Here is a 19,897-nt window from a genome sequence, read left to right as displayed (position 1 = left end):
GGTCGACAGGGAGAGGAGATGCTGGGAGACAGGTCGACAGGGAGAGGAGATGCTGGGAGACAGGTTGACAGGGAGAGGAGATGCTGGGAGACAGGGAGAGGAGATGCTGGGACACAGAGAGAGGCCTCTCAGCTTCCCTATCAAATCTAAAAAATCTCAAATAGAAAACCGAAGAAAATGAATAACAATGACAAATGGTTTGATGAAAAATGCAAAAATATAAGAAAGAAATCGAGAAACCTGTCCAACCAAAAACATAGAGACCCGGAAAACCTGAGTCTACATCTTCACTATGGTGAATCACTAAAACAATAAAGAAATACAATACAGAAAAAGAAGGAACAGCACGTCAGAAATCAGCTCAATGTAATTGAAGAATCCATAGACTCGAACCACTTCTGGGAAAATTGGAAAACACTAAACAAACAACAACACAAATAATTATCTATCCAAAATGGAGATGTATGGGTAAACCACTTCTCCAATCTTTTTGGCTCTATAACAAAGAATAAAGAGCAAAAACATATACAGGATCAAATACAAATCTTAGACTCAACTATTAAAGACCCAGAACCCACTGGATTCTCCAATTACCTTGAATGAGCTATAAGACAAAATAAAATAAAAACAACCCAAAAAGTCCTGTGGTGTTGATGGTATCCTTAATGAAATGATCAAACATACAGACAACACATTCCAATTGGCTATACTAAAACTCTTTAACATCGTCCTTAGCTCTGGCATCTTCCCCAATATTTGGAACCAAGGACTGATCACCCCAATCCACAAAAGTGGAGACAAATTTGACCCCAATAACTATCGTGGGATATGCGTCAACAGCAACCTTGGGAAAATCCTCTGCCTTAATCATTAACAGCAGACTCATACATTTCCTCAGTGAAAACAATGTACTGAGCAAATGTCAAATTGGCTTTTTACCAAATTACTGTACAACAGACCATGTATTCACCCTGCACACCCTAATTGACAAACAAACAAACCAAAACAAAGGCAAAGTCCTCTCATGCTTTGTTGATTTCAAAAAAGCCTTCGACTCAATTTGGCATGAGGGTATACAAATGCTATACAAATTGATGGAAAGTGGTGTTGGGGGTAAAACATATGACATTATAAAATCCATGTACACAAACAACAAGTGTGCGGTTAAAATTGGCAAAAAACACACACATTTCTTCCCATGGTGCCTTGGGGTGAGACAGGGATGCAGCTTAAGCCCCACCCTCTTCACCATATATATCAACGAATTGGTGCGGGCACTAGAAAAGTCTGCAACACTCGGCCTCACCCTACTAGAATCTGAAGTCAAATGTCTACTGTTTGCTGATGATCTGGTGCTTCTGTCCCCAACCAAGGAGGGCCTACAGCAGCACCTAGATATTATGCACAGATTCTGCCAGACCTGGGCCCTGACAGTAAATCTCAGTAAGACCAAAATAATGGTGTTCCAAAAAAGGTCCAGTCACCAGGACCACAAATACAAATTACATCTAGACACCGTTGCCATAGAGCACACAACAAACTATACATACCTCCGCCTAAACATCAGCGCCACAGGTAACTCACACAAAGCTGTGAAAGATCTGATAGACAAGGCAAGAAGGGCATTCTATGCCATCAAAAGGAACATAAAATTCAACATACCAATTAGGATCTGGCTAAAAATACTTGAATCAGTCATAGAACACATTGCCCTTTATGGTTGTGAGGTCTGGGGTCCGCTCACCAACCAAGATTTCATCAAATGGGACAAACACCAAATTGAGACTGCATGCAGAATTCTGCAAAAAATATCCTCTGAATATTATTATTTTTTATTTATTTTTTATTTCACCTTTATTTAACCAGGTAGGCTAGTTGAGAACAAGTTCTCATTTGCAACTGCGACCTGGTCAAGATAAAGCATAGCAGTGTGAACAGACAACACAGAGTTACACATGGAGTAAACAATTAACAAGTAAATAACACAGTAGAAAAAAGGGGAGTCTATATACAATGTGTGCAAAAGGCATGAGGAGGTAGGGGAATAATTACAATATTGCAGATTAACACTGGAGTGATACATGATCAGATTATCATGTACAGGTAGAGATATTGGTGTGCAAAAGAGCAGAAAAGTAAATAAATAAAAACTGTGGGGTTGAGGTAGGTGAAAATGGGTGGGCTATTTACCAATAGATTATGTACAGCTGCAGCGATCGGTTAGCTGCTCAGATAGCTGATGTTTGAAGTTGGTGAGGGAGATAAAAGTCTCCAACTTCAGTGATTTTTGCAATTCGTTCCAGTCACAGGCAGCAGAGTACTGAAACGAAAGGCGGCCGAATGAGGTGTTGGCTTTAGGGATGATCAGTGAGATACACCTGCTGGAGCGCGTGCTACGGATGGGTGTTGCCATCGTGACCAGTGAACTGAGATAAGGCGGAGCTTTACCTAGCATGGCCTTGTAGATGACCTGGAGCCAGTGGGTCTGTCGACGAATATGTAGCGAGGGCCAGCCGACTAGAGCATACAAGTCGCAGTGGTGGGTAGTATAAGGTGCTTTAGTGACAAAACGGATGGCACTGTGATAAACTGCATCCAGTTTGCTGAGTAGAGTGTTGGAAGCGATTTTGTAGATGACATCGCCGAAGTCGAGGATCGGTAGGATAGTCAGTTTTACTAGGGTAAGCTTGGCAGCGTGAGAATGGATATAGGTCTGTAACAATTTGGGTCCAGGGTGTCTCCCCCTTTGAGGGGGATGACTGCAGCAGCTTTCCAATCCTTGGGGATCTCAGACGATATGAAAGAGAGGTTGAACAGGCTGGTAATAAGGGTGGCGACAAAGGCGGCGGATAGTTTCAGAAATAGAGGGTCCAGATTGTCAAGCCCAGCTGATTTATACGGGTCCAGGTTTTGCAGCTCTTTCAGAACATCTGTTATCTGGATTTGGGTAAAGGAGAACCTGGAGAGGCTTGGGCGAGGAGCTGCGGGGGGGGCGGAGCTGTTAGCCGAGGTAGGAGTGGCCAGGCGGAAGGCATGGCCAGCCGTTGAGAAATGCTTGTTGAAGTTTTTGATAATCATGGATTTGTTGGTGGTGACCGTGTTCCCTAGCGTCAGTGCAGTGGGCAGCTGGGAGGAGGTGCTCTTGTGCTCCATGGACTTCACAGTGTCCCAGAACTTTTTGGAGTTGGAGCTACAGGATGCAAACTTCTGCCTGAAGAATCTGGCCTTAGCTTTCCTGACTGACTGCGTGTATTGGTTCCTGACTTCCCTGAACAGTTGCATATCGTGGGGACTGTTCGATGCTATTGCAGTCCGCCACAGGATGTTTTTGTGCTGGTCGAGGGCAGTCAGGTCTGGAGTGAACCAAGGGCTGTATCTGTTCTTAGTTCTGCATTTTTTGAACGGAGCATGCTTATCTAAAATGGTGAGGAAGTTACTCTTAAAGAATGACCAGGCATCCTCAACAGACGGGATGAGGTCAATGTCCTTCCAGGATACCCGGGCCAGGTCGATTAGAAAGGCCTGCTCACAGAAGTGTTTTAGGGAATGTTTGACAGTGATGAGGGGTGGTCGTTTGACTGCGGCACCGTAGCGGATACAGGCAATGAGGCAGTGGTCGCTGAGATCCTGGTTGAAGACAGCGGAGGTGTATTTGGAGGGCCAGTTGGTCAGGATGACGTCTATGAGGGTGCCCTTGCTTACAGAGTTAGGGTTGTACCTGGTGGGTTCCTTGATGATTTGTGTGAGATTGAGGACATCTAGCTTAGATTGTAGGACTGCCGGGGTGTTAAGCATATCCCAGTTTAGGTCACCTAACAGAACAAACTCTGAAGCTAGATGGGGGGCAATCAATTCACAAATGGTGTCCAGGGCACAGCTGGGAGCTGAGGGGGGTCGGTAGCAGGCGGCAACAGTGAGAGACTTATTTCTGGAGAGAGTAATTTTCAGAATTAGTAGTTCAAACTGTTTGGGTATGGACCTGGAAGTATGACATTACTTTATATATCCTCTACAACACCAAATAATGCATGCAGAGCTGAATTAGGCCGATACCCACTAATTATCAAAATCCAGAAATGAGACGTTAAAATCTACAACCACCTAAAAGGAAACGATTCCCAAACCTTCCATAACAAAGCCATCACCTAAAGAGAGATGAACCTGGAGAAGAGTCCCCTAAGCAAGCTGGTCCTGGGTCTCCATTCACAACCACAACACACCCCACAGAGCCCCGGGACAGCAGCAAAATTAGACCCAAGCAAATCATGAGAAAACAAAAAGATAATTACTTGACACATTGGAAAGAATTAACAAAAAAGCAGAGCAAACTTGAATGCTATTTGGCCCTAAACAGAGAGTACAAAGTGGCAGAATACCTGACCACTGTGACTGTCCCAACATTAAGGAAAGCTTTGACTATGTACAGACTCCGTGAGCATAGCCTTGCTATTGAGAAATGCCGCTGTAGGCAGACATGGCTCTCAAGGGAAGACAGGCTATGTGCACACTGCCCACAAAATGAGGTGGAAACTGAGCTGCACACCCTAACTTCCTGCCCAATGTATGACCATATTAGAGACATTACACAGATCCACAAAGAATTCGAAAATAAACCCAATTTTGATAAACTCCCATATCTACTGTGTGAAATTCCACAATATGCCATGTTTTGAAACTACTGTATGTGTAATGTTCACTGTTAATTTTGATTGTTTATTTCACTTTATATATTCACTTTATATATTATCTACCTCACTTGCTTTGGCAATGTTAACACATGTTTCCCATGCCAATAAAGCCCTTGAATTTAATTGAATTTAATTGAGAGAGACAGAGAGAGAGACAGAGAGAGAGAGAGAGAGAGAGAGAGAGAGAGTGACAGAGAGACAGAGAGAGAGAGAGAGAGACAGAGAGAGTCAGTCAGTCAGTCAGTCAGTCAGACAGACAGACAGACAGACAGACAGACAGACAGACAGACAGACAGACAGACAGACAGACAGACAGACAGACAGACAGACAGACAGACAGACAGACAGACAGACAGAGAGAGTCAGCCATACAGACAGACAGACAGACAGACAGACAGACAGACAGACAGACAGACAGACAGACAGACAGACAGACAGACAGACAGACAGACAGACAGACAGACAGACAGACACAGACAGACAGACAGAGAGACAGACAGACAGACAGACAGACAGACAGACAGACAGACAGACAGACAGACAGACAGACAGACAGACAGACAGACAGACAGACAGACAGACAGACAGACAGACAGACAGACAGACAGACAGACAGACAGACAGACAGACAGACAGACAGACAGACAGACAGACAGACAGACAGACAGACAGACAGACAGACAGACAGACAGACAGACAGACAGACAGACAGACAGACAGACAGACAGACAGACAGACAGACAGACAGACAGACAGACAGACAGACAGACAGACAGACAGACAGACAGAGAGAGAGAGTCAGACAGACAGACAGACAGACAGACAGACAGACAGACAGACAGACAGACAGACAGACAGACAGACAGACAGACAGACAGACAGACAGACAGACAGACAGACAGACAGACAGACAGACAGACAGACAGACAGACAGAGCATACTGTATTCTGCTGCAGGATACTATTTTCCTCAGTGTGTGTGATATGTGTGGGCACGTGGCAAGAGTGGGAAATGAGAGTCTCGTAAATCAGTGGAGAGACTTGTGCCTGCAGGCCATCCCCCCTCTCTCTCTCGCAGGAGGGGATTACAGTTCATGAAGACATCATCCGAAGAGAGGGCTTCAGCCTTATGGTGGCCTCACTGGACACACCGCAGGAGTGTGTGTGTTTGTTTGTCTGTGTGTATGTGTGTGTATGTTTATAGTTCTAGGGCCTAATGTTAGGCATTGTTGGCGCTTTGTTTATTGTTGTTTTACTAGCTAACGTTAGCTGGCTGGCCCGTTAACTATTGTTACGTGACGCGTGTACAACACTCTTTGAATATGGCCGGTGTCAGTAAAAGTCTGCAAAAAAAACAGAATTAAAATGTTGCCAGCAGAGCTGGTTAGGCTGTTTTCATGTTATCCAGAGGTAAACAAATCATCGGCCAGAGCATCAAGTGTGTGCTCCGAGATGGGTGGGGCTAAAGAGGGTGTGAACGATGCTGAATGGGTTTAGACAAAGAAGAGCTCTTCACTAGATACCAAAACATTCAAAGGCCATTTTCTCAAAAGTGAGTTTACAAGTTGATCAACTTTCAAAGCAGAATTACTTTCCCATTGTTCCTCAAATGCAGTCTATAATATACTAATTTGTAGATCTGAGTCTCTAATTTTATCCAATGTAGGAAACACCATTTCACTACATACGACCAAATCCAGGTGGTGAGTCACATGTGCTAATGCAAGTTAATCTGTGTGTGTTTGCTCACCTGTGTGTCTATGATTGTGAATATGTGTCTGTTTGCATCCATGTTTATCCAGGTCTTGGTAGAGCACGTGTGTGTTCATACAGCGAAGTGAATAGTGGTCTTATAATGGCACTTCTTTTACGAGGGCCCGTGTTTTTCTAGTTCTTTATTGGGTATGATAATAAACATGCCATTTGACAAGCTCTTTAAGCCCCCCCTTCAGCCGGTGACAGAAATACTGCATGAACACAGCATACATCATGTGTATAATGGAGACAAAGTGGCTTACTGAGACCACCAGCAACACCACGGACATCAAATCAATGGCCTGATAGCGAGGTCTATAGGGACACTTATATGAGTGTAATGTATGCCTGTGAACATACCATGGAAATGAAACACACACACACACACACACACACACACACACACACACACACACACACACACACACACACACACACACACACACACACACACACACACACACACACACACACACACACACACACACACACACACACACACACACACACACACACTCAACATCATGATGATTGAATTGCCAGTTTAATATGGTCTGGCAAAGACATTTGCCTTCCATCTCATTTGCAGACAGTGTGTCAGGTGTAATTTATGTCAATCAGTCAGAGTATATGGACGGAAAGGAACTCAAGTGGAATCAGGGAGGTAAAGGTGTTAGATGTTGATGAAACCTGTTTTTCACAGCATGTCTCCTGTCTCAATGGAACTGCTTTATTGTCTCAAAGTGGACATTGATTACCTCTGTGACCACAACACCACACAACAACACAACACAACAACACCACACAACAACACCACAAAACAACACAACAACACAACAACACAACAACACGACAACACAACACCACCACACAACAACACGACAACACAACAACACGACAACACGACAACACAACAACACAACAACACAACAACACGACAACACAACACAACAACACCACAACACAACACAACAACAACACAACAACACCACACAACAACACGACAACACAACAACACCACACAACAACACAACAACACAACAACACCACACAACAACACGACAACACAACAACACCACACAACAACACAACACAACAACACAACAACACCACACCACACAACAACACAACAACACCACACAAGGACTCTGTCTCTCTTAGTCCCAGATACTTCACCTCATATCCAGGCTGCCTTGTTCCCTGTCCTTGTGTGAGGAATCGTCTCTCTCTCTCTCTCTCTCTCTCTCTCTCTCTCTCTCTCTCTCTCTCTCTCTCTCTCTCTCTCTCTCTCATTTCAATTTAAGGGGCTCTTTTGGCATGGGAAACCTATGTTTTACATTGCCAAACAAGGCTCCCGAGTGGCGCAGCATCTAAGGCACTACATCTCAGTGCAAGAGGAGTCACTACAGTTCCTGGTTCAAATTCAGGCTGAATCATATCCAGCTGTGATTGGGAGTCTCATAAGGTGGTGCACAATTGGCCCAGTGTCATTTGGGTTTGGCTGGAGAATTCTGGCATTTTAAATAAGATTTTTTTCTTAACTGACTTTCCTAGTTAAATAAATTAAAAGTGATAAATACAATAAAATGAACATTAAACATTACACTCACAAAAGTTCCAAATTAATAAAGACATTACAAATGTCATATTATGTGCAAATAGTTTAAGTACAAAAGGGAAGATAAATAAAGATAAATATGGGTTGTATTTACAATGGTGTTTGTTCTTCACTGGTTGCCATTTTCTTGTGGCGACAGGTCACAATTGTTGCTGCTGTGATGCACAATAGATACTGTATGGGAGTTTGTCAAAATTTTATTTGTTTTTGAATTCTATGTGGGTCTGTGTAATTTAAGGGAAATATGTGTCTCTAATATGGTCATACATTTGGCAGGAGGTTAGGAAGTGCAGCTCAGTTTCCACCTCATTTTGTGGGAAATGTGCACATAGTCTGTCTTCTCTTGAGAGCCAGGTCTGCCTTCGGTGACCTTCCTCAATAGCAAGGCTATGCTCACAGTCTGTACATAGTCAAGATTTAATTAATTTTGGGTCAGTCACAGTGGACAGGTATTCTGCCTCTGTGTACTCTCTGTTTAGGGCCAAATAGCATTCTAGTTTGCTCTGTTTTTTTGTTAATTCTTTCCAATGTTCTTTCCAATGTGTCTAATTGTGTTGCTGTCCTGGGGCTCTGTGGAGTCTGTTTATGTTTGTGAATGGAGACCCAGGACCAGCTTGCTTAGGGGACTCTTCTCCAGGTCCACCTCTCTGTAGGTGATGGCTTTGTTATGGAAGGTTTGGGAATCACCTCCTTTTAGGTGGTTGTAGAAAATAACGGCTCTTTTCTGGATTTTGATCATTAGCGGGTATCGGCCTAATTCTGCTCTGCATACGTTATTTGGTGTTTTACATTGTATACAGAGGATATTTTTTAGCAGAATTCTGCACACAGAGTCTCCATTTCATGTTTGTCCAAACCAAGAATTTTGGTAGGTGAGTGGACCCCGACCTCACAACCATAAAGGGCAATGTGTTGGAATTCTGTTTTTTTTTGTTCCTGTTTGTTTGTTTTTGAGTATTTTTTGAGGCTTTTTGTGCTATACCTTCCACCTTGTGGATTTACCTTTTTGTCTTGGAGGATTACCTTTGTTCTTTTGGGGTTGTGGAGTTGCATGTTTTCCTGAGTAACTTCACTTTTTGCTTCATTTAATACACCATCTCAAGTACTGCTGTGTCTGCCTCATCTTCTGTGTTCTGCCAACTGTTCGTGGCTCAGTTGGTTAAGTGACTGTTTCTCATTCCGGAGACCCGGGTTCGTAACCGGGTCCTGACAAGATCCTAATTGGTATGTCAAATTCTATGTTCCATTTGATGGCATAGAAGGCCCTTCTTGCGTTGTCTCTCAGATTGTTCACAGCTTGATGGAAGTTACCTGTGGTGCTGATGTTCAGGCCGAGGTATGTCGAGTTTTTTTGTGTGCTCTAGGATTTTTTTGTTGCTCTCTCTCTCTCTCTCTGTCTCTTTCTCTCTGTCTGCCCCTGTTTCTCTACCTCTCTCTCTCTTGTCTCTTTCTCTCTCTGTCTGCCTCTCTCTCTCTCTCTCTCTCTCTCTGTCTCTTTCTCTCTGTCTGCCCCTGTTTCTCTACCTCTCTCTCTCTTGTCTCTTTCTCTCTCTGTCTGCCTCTCTCTCTCTCTCTCTCTCTCTTTCACTCTTTCTCTCTCTCTTCCTTTCTCACTCTCTCTCTCTCTCTTTCACTCTTTCTCTCTCTCTTCCTTTCTCACTCTCTCTCTCTCTCTTTCACTCTTTCTCTCTCTCTTCCTTTCTCACTCTCCCCCAACGACTCCATGCTAATGACTATAGATTTGTGCCTTAGGCTGTGTGTTTAAGATTTCATTAAGATCACCTCATCCCATCACCTCTGTGAAACCCAACGAGCAGCCCTGAATCTCAGATAGAGGAGAACACTGACGTCTGACATCCATTTATATTATAGCACTTTGGGTTGACCTCTTGAAAGCAGGATCAAAAGTCCATCTGAATCCTTTAGAATGTTACAGATTGTTCCAGGACATAGTCGACCATGGTCTGTGGGCAGTGCTATGCCTGATCTAGGTTTGACTTTGTCTTGACTTTATGAATTAGGCTAGACTACAGTCTGGCCTTGCAGGTCATATAGCTTTTCCTGACCCCATTGACCTGTTTAGGACACCATCTGTGCCCTGTATGTACTGAACTCCCTGGCTTCTTGTAACAGGCTTGAAACCACCCACACTTCAATAACTCCAATACCTTCAGCTGATTTTCTACAGTAATTGCACAATCACAAAGCCCCTTAGAGTCCAAACACAACAACAGTCCCCAACACTCTGCGGTATGAATAGTAACAGTCCCCAACACTCTGAGGTATGAATAATAACAGTCCCCAACACTCTGAGGTATGAATAATAACAGTCCCCAACACTCTGAGGTATGAATAATAACAGTCCCCAACACTCTGAGGTATGAATAATAACAGTCCCCAACACTCTGAGAATAGTAACAGTAACACTGAATAGTAACAGTCCCCAACACTCTGAGGTATGAATAGTAACAGTCCCCAACACTCTGAGGTATGAATAATAACAGTCCCCAACACTCTGAGGTATGAATAGTAACAGTCCCCAACACTCTGAGGTATGAATAGTAACAGTCCCCAACACTCTGAGGTATGAATAGTAACAGTCCCCAACACTCTGAGGTATGAATAGTAACAGTCCCCAACACTCTGAGGTATGAATAGTAACAGTCCCCAACACTCTGAGGTATGAATAGTAACAGTCCCCAACACTCTGAGGTATGAATAGTAACAGTCCCCAACACTCTGAGGTATGAATAGTAACAGTCCCCAACACTCTGAGGTATGAATAGTAACAGTCCCCAACACTCTGAGGTATGAATAGTAACAGTCCCCAACACTCTGAGGTATGAATAGTAACAGTCCCCAACACTCTGAGGTATGAATAATAACAGTCCCCAACACTCTGAGGTATGAATAGTAACAGTCCCCAACACTCTGAGGTATGAATAATAACAGTCCCCAACACTCTGAGGTATGAATAATAACAGTCCCCAACACTCTGAGGTATGAATAATAACAGTCCCCAACACTCTGAGGTATGAATAGTAACAGTCCCCAACACTCTGAGGTATGAATAGTAACAGTCCCCAACACTTTGTAGTAACAGTCCCCAACACTTTGAGGTATGAATAGTAACAGTCCCCAACACTTTGAGGTATGAATAGTAACAGTCCCCAACACTTTGAGGTATGAATAGTAACAGTCCCCAACACTTTGAGGTATGAATAGTAACAGTCCCCAACACTTTGAGGTATGAATAGTAACAGTCCCCAACACTTTGAGGTATGAATAGTAACAGTCCCCAACACTTTGAGGTATGAATAGTAACAGTCCCCAACACTTTGAGGTATGAATAGTAACAGTCCCCAACACTCTGAGGTATGAATAGTAACAGTCCCCAACACTTTGAGGTATGAATAGTAACAGTCCCCAACACTTTGAGGTATGAATAGTAACAGTCCCCAACACTCTGAGGTATGAATAGTAACAGTCCCCAACACTTTGAGGTATGAATAGTAACAGTCCCCAACACTCTGAGGTATGAATAGTAACAGTCCCCAACACTCTGAGGTATGAATAGTAACAGTCCCCAACACTCTGAGGTATGAATAGTAACAATCCCCAACACTGAAATTTTAGTAGTGTCAATTAGCAAAAACTAGAAAAACTACCCGATTGTCATACTTGAGTAAAAGTAGAGATACACTACATGAGCAAAAGTATATGGACACCTGCTTGTCGAACATCTCATTTCAAAATCATGGGCATTAATATGAAACATCACCCATTTGCTGCTATAACAGCCTCCTTTTCGGGGAAGCCTTTCCACTAGATGTTGGATCATTGCTGCGGGGACTTGCTTCCATTCACCCACAATTGCATTAGTGATGTCGGGCCTTCCCTAAATTGTTGCCACAAAGTTGGAAGCATGGAATTGTCTAGAATGTCATTGTATGCTGTAGCGTTAAGAGGGGGCTGACTGCCAGGTGGTGAAGCGTGATTCATCACTCCAGAAAACATGTTTCCACTGCTCTAGATTCCAATGGTGGCAAGCTTTACACCACTCTTAACGCTACCACGCATGGTGATGTTAGCCTCGTGTGTGGCTGCTTGGCCATTAAAAACCATTTCATGAAGCTCCCAACAAGCAGTTTTTGTGCTGACGTTGCTTCCAGACGCAGTTCTGAACTTGGTAGTGAGTGGTGAAATCGAGAACAGACGATTTTTACGCGCTACGCGCATCATCTATCGGCTTTCCCATTCTGTGAGCTTGTGTGGTCTACTGCTTAGCGGCTGAGCCGTTGTTGCTCCTGGTTGTTTCCACTTCATAATAACAGCACATACAGTTTAAATGGGCAGCTCTAAGGGCAGAAATTCAGGGTTTCACACAAGGTGCTTGAGGTGCTTAATGTACTTGAATTTGGCACTCTGAAAGTCAAGTCCCGGAATACCTTAAATCAGACATTTTCTCAAGTTGGTACTTGAAATGTACTTGAATTAAAATGAGAGAACAGATACTGATGAAATATGTTTATGAAAATTTCTGAAAAATGTATTGTTCTTGCTAATTAATTTCCATGCAGACCACCAAGCTTTATTTCCTCATGTGTTTCGTGCTGTGTTTGCCAAGAGAGCTTGCTCATTCCACCCACACTGCCACTCAGCCAGGCAGGTACAGCATTGACTTATGAGGCACCCTGCGCTGGCACCAGTTCTACATTATGAAGGAGGAAGACACAACGCTGCATCCTGAACTGGCACCAGTTCTACATTATGAAGGAGGAAGACACAACGCTGCATCCTGAACTGGCACCAGTTCTACATTATGAAGGGGGAAGACACAACGCTGGATCCTGAACTGACACCAGTTCTACATTATGAAGGAGGAAGACACAACGCTGCATCCTGAACTGGCACCAGTTCTACATTATGAAGGAGGAAGACACAACGCTGCATCCTGAACTGGCACCAGTTCTACATTATGAAGGGGGAAGATACAACGCTGCATCCTACGCTGGCACCAGTTCTACATTATGAAGGGGGAAGATACAACGCTGCATCCTACGCTGGCACCAGTTCTACATTATGAACGGGGAAGATCTTACGCTGGCACCAGTTCTACATACAACGCTGCATCCTACGCTGGCACCAGTTCTACATTATGAAGGGGGAAGATACAACGCTGCATCTTACGCTGGCACCAGTTCTACATTATGAAGGAGGAAGACACAACGCTGCATCCTGAACTGGCACCAGTTCTACATTATGAAGGAGGAAGATACAACGCTGCATCCTGAACTGGCACCAGTTCTACATTATGAAGGGGGAAGATACAACGCTGCATCTTACGCTGGCACCAGTTCTACATTATGAAGGAGGAAGACACAACGCTGCATCCTGAACTGGCACCAGTTCTACATTATGAAGGAGGAAGACACAACGCTGCATCCTGAACTGGCACCAGTTCTACATTATGAAGGAGGAAGACACAACGCTGCATCCTGAACTGACACCAGTTCTACATTATGAAGGAGGAAGACACAACGCTGCATCCTGAACTGGCACCAGTAGAATGTATGCACACATGACTGTAAGTCGCTTTGGATAAAAGCGTCTGCTAAATGGCATATATTATTATTATATTATTATATATTATGAAGGAGGGAGACACAGCGCTGCATCCTGAACTGGCCCCAGTACTACATTATGTGACTTTTGCACTTCAATAACCTATAGAGCTTTTTTTGCACATCGCCTCATTCACAGGTCGCCCACGATATTCCGCTTTATCAAGCGGCAGCTGTGCTCCTGCCATTCTGGTGGCCGTTCAAGTGCCGTTTTCTTCATACATCCCACTCGCGCTTCTCCCGACCGGCGACACTAAAGCTGTCAGTTAGAAACAAGAGTTTTTTTTGCAGCTATTAAGTAGTAGATTCCCAAATGACCAATAAAAACACAGTCATTAAGCTGGAATTGTGTTGCGAATAGTACGTGTGTTCACCAGTAGGCATGTTCCAAAACTCTGCGCATCTCTACTTAAATTACAATATAATGAGTACTGACTTACCACTCATGTATGTAGTAAATAAGTAGTGAAACAACATATTTTTGAGTAGAACTTGTAATGTAGTGATGAATACTAAGTTAGTTTTGTTTTCATGAGGTTGTGGCGATATACTACCATCTGGTGGCGACTACAAAAATTGCATAATATGAACTACTACAAATTGATGGTCCTTGAAAATAAATATTAGTGCTTGAAAACGTGCTTGAAAGTCCTTGAATTTGACTCTGCGAACCCTGGAAATTTTACGAACTGACTTGTTGGAAAGGTGGCATCCTATGATGTTGCAACATTGAAAGTCACTTAACTCATAAGTAAGGCCATTCAATTGCCAATGTACAGTCGTCGTCAAAAGTTTTGAGAATGACACAAATATTAATTTTCACAAAGTGTGCTGTCTCAGTTTGTATGATGGCAATTTGCATATACTCCAGAATGTTATGAAGAGTGATCAGATGAATTGCAATTAATTGCAAAGTCCCTCTTTGCCATGCAAATTAACTGAATCTCAAAATAATATTTACACTGGATTTCAGCCCTGCTACAAAAGGACCAGCTGACATCATGTCAGTGATTCTCTCATTAACACAGGTGTGAGTGTTGATGAGGACAAGGCTGGAGATCACTCTGTCATGCTGATTGAGTTTGAATAACAGACTGGAAGCTTCAAAAGGAGGGTGGTGCTTAGAATCAAAAGTAAAAGTAAAATTCCTTATTTTAACAAACCAGACAGCACCATTTTCTTGTTTTTTAAATTTACAGATAGCCAGGAGCACACTCCAACACTCAGACATATTTTACAGACAAATAATTTGTATTTACTGAGACTGCCAAATCACACGCAGGGATGTTCTCTTGATAAATGTGTGAATTGAACAATTTTCCTGCCCTGCTAGGCATTCACAATGTAACTAGTACTTTTGGGTGTCATGGAAAATTAATGAAGTAAAAAGTGCAATGTTTTCTTTAGGAATGTAGTTAGTAAAAGTTGTCAAAAATATAAATAGTAAAGTACAGATACCCCCCCAAAAGTACTTAAGTAGTACTTTCAAGTATTTTTTATTAACCCAATTAATCCCTTATTTTTCCCAGACATGACAATATCCAAATCTTGTGTCATTAGTAAGCATTTGAAATAATCAATCATTATTTTTTTAAATTTTCATGGAAAAGTAGGTGAAAAGTATGTTTTATGGTCAGTCACAATAGCGTCATGTATACTGAATAAACATATTTCTCTTATGCAGTCATGAACATTCTTATACAGTATATCCCAACCCAGTCATTAACACATGTAAAACTCTGTCTGTCACTGGCAGTCCCCAGCATTGCTACTCGAATGCCCCATCACATTCTAGTGTGACTATTTTACATATCAAAAACCCTTATACAACACCGATATGTACACTGAGAGCAAAAACAAAAAAACATCAACTTATTTCAACATTGTTACTTTACTTTACTGTAACATACATTGTAACAGTGGGTTCAAGTCGGGATGTTGACGTTCCGAGTAGAGTGCGTTTAACCGCCGACACCGTACAGGGTGCGTCCCTGGCATTTCAGAGCGTAGACCACGTCCATGGCCGTAACGGTCTTCCTCTTGGCGTGCTCGGTGTAGGTGACGGCGTCACGGATCACGTTCTCAAGGAACACCTTCAGGACACCGCGGGTCTCCTCGTAGATCAGCCCGGAGATACGCTTCACGCCGCCACGGCGAGCCAGACGGCGAATGGCGGGCTTGGTGATTCCCTGGATTCCCTCTTTTGCACACCAATATCTCTACCTGTACATGATCATCTGATCATTTATCACTCCAGTGTTAATCTGCAATATTGTAATTATTCTGCACACATTGTATATAGACTCCCCTTTTTTTTCTCTACTGTGTTATTGACTTGTTAATTGTTTACTCCATGTGTAACTCTGTGTTGTCTGTTCACACTGCTATGCTTTATCTTGGCCAGGTCACAGTTGCAAATGAGAACCTGTTCTCAACTAGCCTTACTGGTTAAATAAAGGTGAAATAAAAATAAAATAAAAAAGTGTTACTTTAGTGGAATATGTATTGAAACATTAATATTGTAACATTTGAACTTATACTTTAGTGCAATATTCATTGTCATTGTGACATTATAGTGCAACATTCACTAACAACTGTATAGCAGTCATATTCATTCACATTGAACATAAAGGTAACATGGATGGATGGAGGTAGCCTGTAGAATATGCATTCAAGTAGAGGCCTACACTGAACCAAGTAAATACACATAAAATAAAATATATATTACACACACACACACACACGCATACACACACACACACGCATACACACACACACACACACACACACACATTACAGAGGTAGGCTTCAGAACCAAGTGCACGATAAGTTTGTGCATCACTATTTTGAACTCCGATCAGTCAGACCTACTGTCATTCCGTGGCTCAGTGGTTTCGTGCCTAACTTTTGTATAAGAGACTGTGCAACTATCCATGAGAAGGTGAGCAGGTTGATGGTCCCTCCCATAACATCTCTGTCAAATAAATGGATGTTTACGAGTGCATTGTTGAATGACCATGCAAAGATGGGCCACCACCACTTCTTAGACCTGATGGAGATCTGGTATCTTGAAACCTGTTGGTTGTGAAGCTCAACACCGCCCATGTGTATTGGTTGATGCATTTTGGTTGTGGGACTTTGTCAAAAGGCACGTCGCTCCTTGTTCCATCTCTGTGACAATGTTATTGTCTTTGCAACGGACCAGCAACTTGTCTCCTTGAGGTCAGAACCTCAGAGGTTCCCCGGGGTAACTTCATGAAGTCCTTCTGTGGCTTGAATGGGACATCAAACAGACGATTTTTCCTCATCGTTCCAGAGGTCCCATATCCTCTTTTTGGTCATTTCATGGAGGAGTACAAGTGAAGTGAAGAGGTTGTCATGAAGGAACTTGCAACCTTGAGGCACCTGAGATTGCTCTGCAACACCAAGAACGACACTGGGTCCATGACCCAACCCAGTCTCAGGGAGGGGTGGCAAGGGGTAGGTCATCACCACTGATAACGTTGTTCCTGTCATGATCAGTTTGAATAGGTTCAGCATATGCATTCAACACCCTGGCTGGCAAATGGTCTGTCTCCCCTTCATAGTCCATATCTAACCCATCGCTATCACAATCTCTGAGGGATAACTGCAATGTTGCACGCCTCGTCTGAGTCGTCACCTAGATTCAACATATTCAGAACTTGACTCAAAGTGAAACTAAAAGAAAGAACAGAGTAGAAAGTTAGGTAGAACAAGAACTATGTATGTGTATAAGTATCTGTATACCGAGATGCAGTGTGTTATCCCTCCGGTCACTATTGTTGCCGTCAACATGTTTACTCATTCTATGACCACACTGAACAAAGTTGAGTAATTGCAAATGCATATATCAATACTAGACTCCTTAAAGATGATGTTTACCAAAAATCTTTGTCCTATATTCATATTAACATACTTTACCAACCTTTTGTTTGTGAGCTTTGATGCAGCCATCGTCTTCTCATGGTGCAACCAGGAAGTAAACAGCTCTGGTCATGTGACAATTTACACTAAACATGTGACACTGCACATATTTCATTGAGACCATTAATTATTTCAATATTTGCTGGAAATGCATTGATATATCATTCAATAAACATTTTAGAGCCTTATAAAAGTATTCAGATCCTTTACTCAGTACTTTGTTGAAGCACCTTTTGCTGTGATTACAGCCTCAATTATTTTTGGGTATGACGCTACAAGCTTGGCACACCTGTACATGCTTGGAACACCTGGGGAGTTTCATTCTTCTCTGCAGATCCTCTCAAGCTCTGTCAGGTTGGATGGGGAGCGTCGTTGCACGGCTATTTTTAAGTCTCTCTAGAGATGTTCGATCAGGTTCAAGTCTGGGCTCTGGCTGGGCCACTCAAGGACATTCAGAGACTTGTCCTTAAGCCACTCCTGCATTGTCTTGACTATGTGCTTAGGGTTGTTGTCCTGTTGGAAGATTAACCTTCACCCCCAGTCTGAGGTCCTGAGCGCTCTGGAGCAGGTTTTCATCAAGGATCTCTCTGAACTTTTCTCGCTTCATCTTTCCCTCGATCCTGACTAGTCTCCCAGTCCTGCCACTGAAAAACATCCCCCCCAGCATGATGCTGCCACCAACATGTTTCACCTTAGGGATGGTGCCAGGTTTCCTCCAGAAATGACGCTTGGCATTCAGGCCGAAGAGTTACATTTTGGTTTCATCAGACCAGAGAATATTGTTTCTCATGGTCTGAGAGTCCTTTAGGTGTCTTTTGGCAAACTCCAAGCAGGCTGTCATGTGCCTTTTACTGAGTAGTGGCTACAGTCTGGTCACTCTACCATAAAGGCCTAATTGGTGGAGTGCTGCAGAGATGGTTGTCCTTCTAGAAGTTTATCCCTTCTTCACAGAGGGACTCTGGAGCTCGGTCAGAGTGACCATCGGGTTCTTGATCACCTCCCTGACCAAGAGCCTTCTCCCGCGATTGATCATTTTGGCCGGGCGGCCAGCTCTAGGAAGAATCTTTATGGTTCCAAACTTCTTCCATTTGAAAATGATGGAGGCCACTGTGTTCTTGGGGACCTTCAATGCTGCAGACATTCTTTGGTACCCTTCCCCAGATCTGTGCCTCGACATGCACTGTCAAAAGGTGTGTGTCTTTCCAAGTCAATTGAATTTGCCACAGATGGACTCCAATCAAGTTGTAGAAACATCTCAAGGATGATCAATGGAAACAGGATGCACCTGAGCTCAATTTCGAATCTCATAGCAAAGGGTCTGAATACTTATGTAAATGAGCTATTTCTGATTTCAAATAACGCAATTCTTCAAGAAATGGGTGTGGCTTCACAACATTTTCAGATTTGAAGATAATGGCAGAAAATAAATCAGACGAGAGCGAATACAAATTCATTGCTTTACCAAATTATGACAAATGTTAAGAAAAGGTTGAGAAATGTATTCAAGTCATTACTTTTCAAATAAGTTACATTACACATTATGTTGGCTGACAATTTGTTAGCTAGGCTGGCCTTACAAACCGCATAGCATATCAACAAAGCCATCTAACTAATATATGCAATCTAACTAACTACCCAACATTTATTAACTTGATTATTCACTTCATTCTTATATAAGTGGTATAGTAATTGTGTGTTCTCAATGGACATTGTTAATGAAGTGTTAAGATGTCTAGCTAGTAATATATATATATATATATATATATATATAATGTTTATTTTTTTAACAAACAAACTAACAAATAATTTTTTTTTTTTTTTAAACATTGTCCAGCATAAACATTTACATTTAAGTCATTTAGCAGACGCTCTTATCCAGAGCGACTTACAAATTGGATAAAGACAGCATAAAGACATTGAGCTTGACCCGCAGATGTTAATACGAGTGTAGCTAAATGCTTGTGCTTCTAGTTCCAACAGTGCAGTAATATCTAACAAGTAATCTAACAATTCCTCAACAACTACCTAATACACACAAATCTAAAGGGGTGAATGAGAATATGTACAAGTAAGTATATGGATGGGCGATGGCTGTGCGGGGCTGTAGGTGTCATGGAGGGCAGGTAGTTTGCCCCCAAAGATGCGTTGTGCGAACCGCACCACCGTCTGGAGAGCCTTGTGGTTGTGGGTGGTGCAGTTGCCGTTCCAGGCTGAGAACCAGCCCAACAGGATGCTCTCGATTGTGCATCTGTAAAGTTTGTCAGGGTT

General features: G+C 42.7%; 2 protein-coding genes across 2 annotated transcripts in view; one reads left to right on the top strand and one right to left on the bottom strand.

Annotated features, from left to right (window-relative positions):
* LOC123992578 (protocadherin Fat 3-like) overlaps window positions 1-19,897 on the top strand; it is a 350,119-nt gene that overhangs the window by 151,161 nt on the left and 179,061 nt on the right. The gene's annotated exons all lie outside the window — the stretch shown is intronic.
* Window positions 15,646-16,992, bottom strand: LOC123992545 (histone H4-like). Its single transcript, XM_046293758.1, has 2 exons — window positions 16,887-16,992; window positions 15,646-15,884 (listed from the first exon to the last, which is right to left on the bottom strand). Exons 1-2 carry the CDS (start codon window positions 16,990-16,992, stop codon window positions 15,646-15,648), a joined length of 345 nt encoding a protein of 114 aa, XP_046149714.1.

Source organism: Oncorhynchus gorbuscha, linkage group LG13 (assembly GCF_021184085.1).
Source record: "Oncorhynchus gorbuscha isolate QuinsamMale2020 ecotype Even-year linkage group LG13, OgorEven_v1.0, whole genome shotgun sequence".
NCBI lineage: Eukaryota > Metazoa > Chordata > Actinopteri > Salmoniformes > Salmonidae > Oncorhynchus > Oncorhynchus gorbuscha.
Note: the sequence above shows the minus strand (reverse complement) of the source record. Positions and strands in the feature narration are given on the sequence as shown.

Excerpts from the sequence above, each read along its gene's own strand:
- LOC123992545 (XM_046293758.1), bottom strand. The coding sequence starts at position 16,992 with ATGAGGAAAAATCGTCTGTTTGATGTCCCATTCAAGCCACAGAAGGAC. Across the intron at positions 15,885-16,886 it reads CTCAAGGAGACAAGTTGCTG|AGGGAATCCAGGGAATCACC; the intron begins GTCCGTTGCAAA and ends GGTGTGCAAAAG.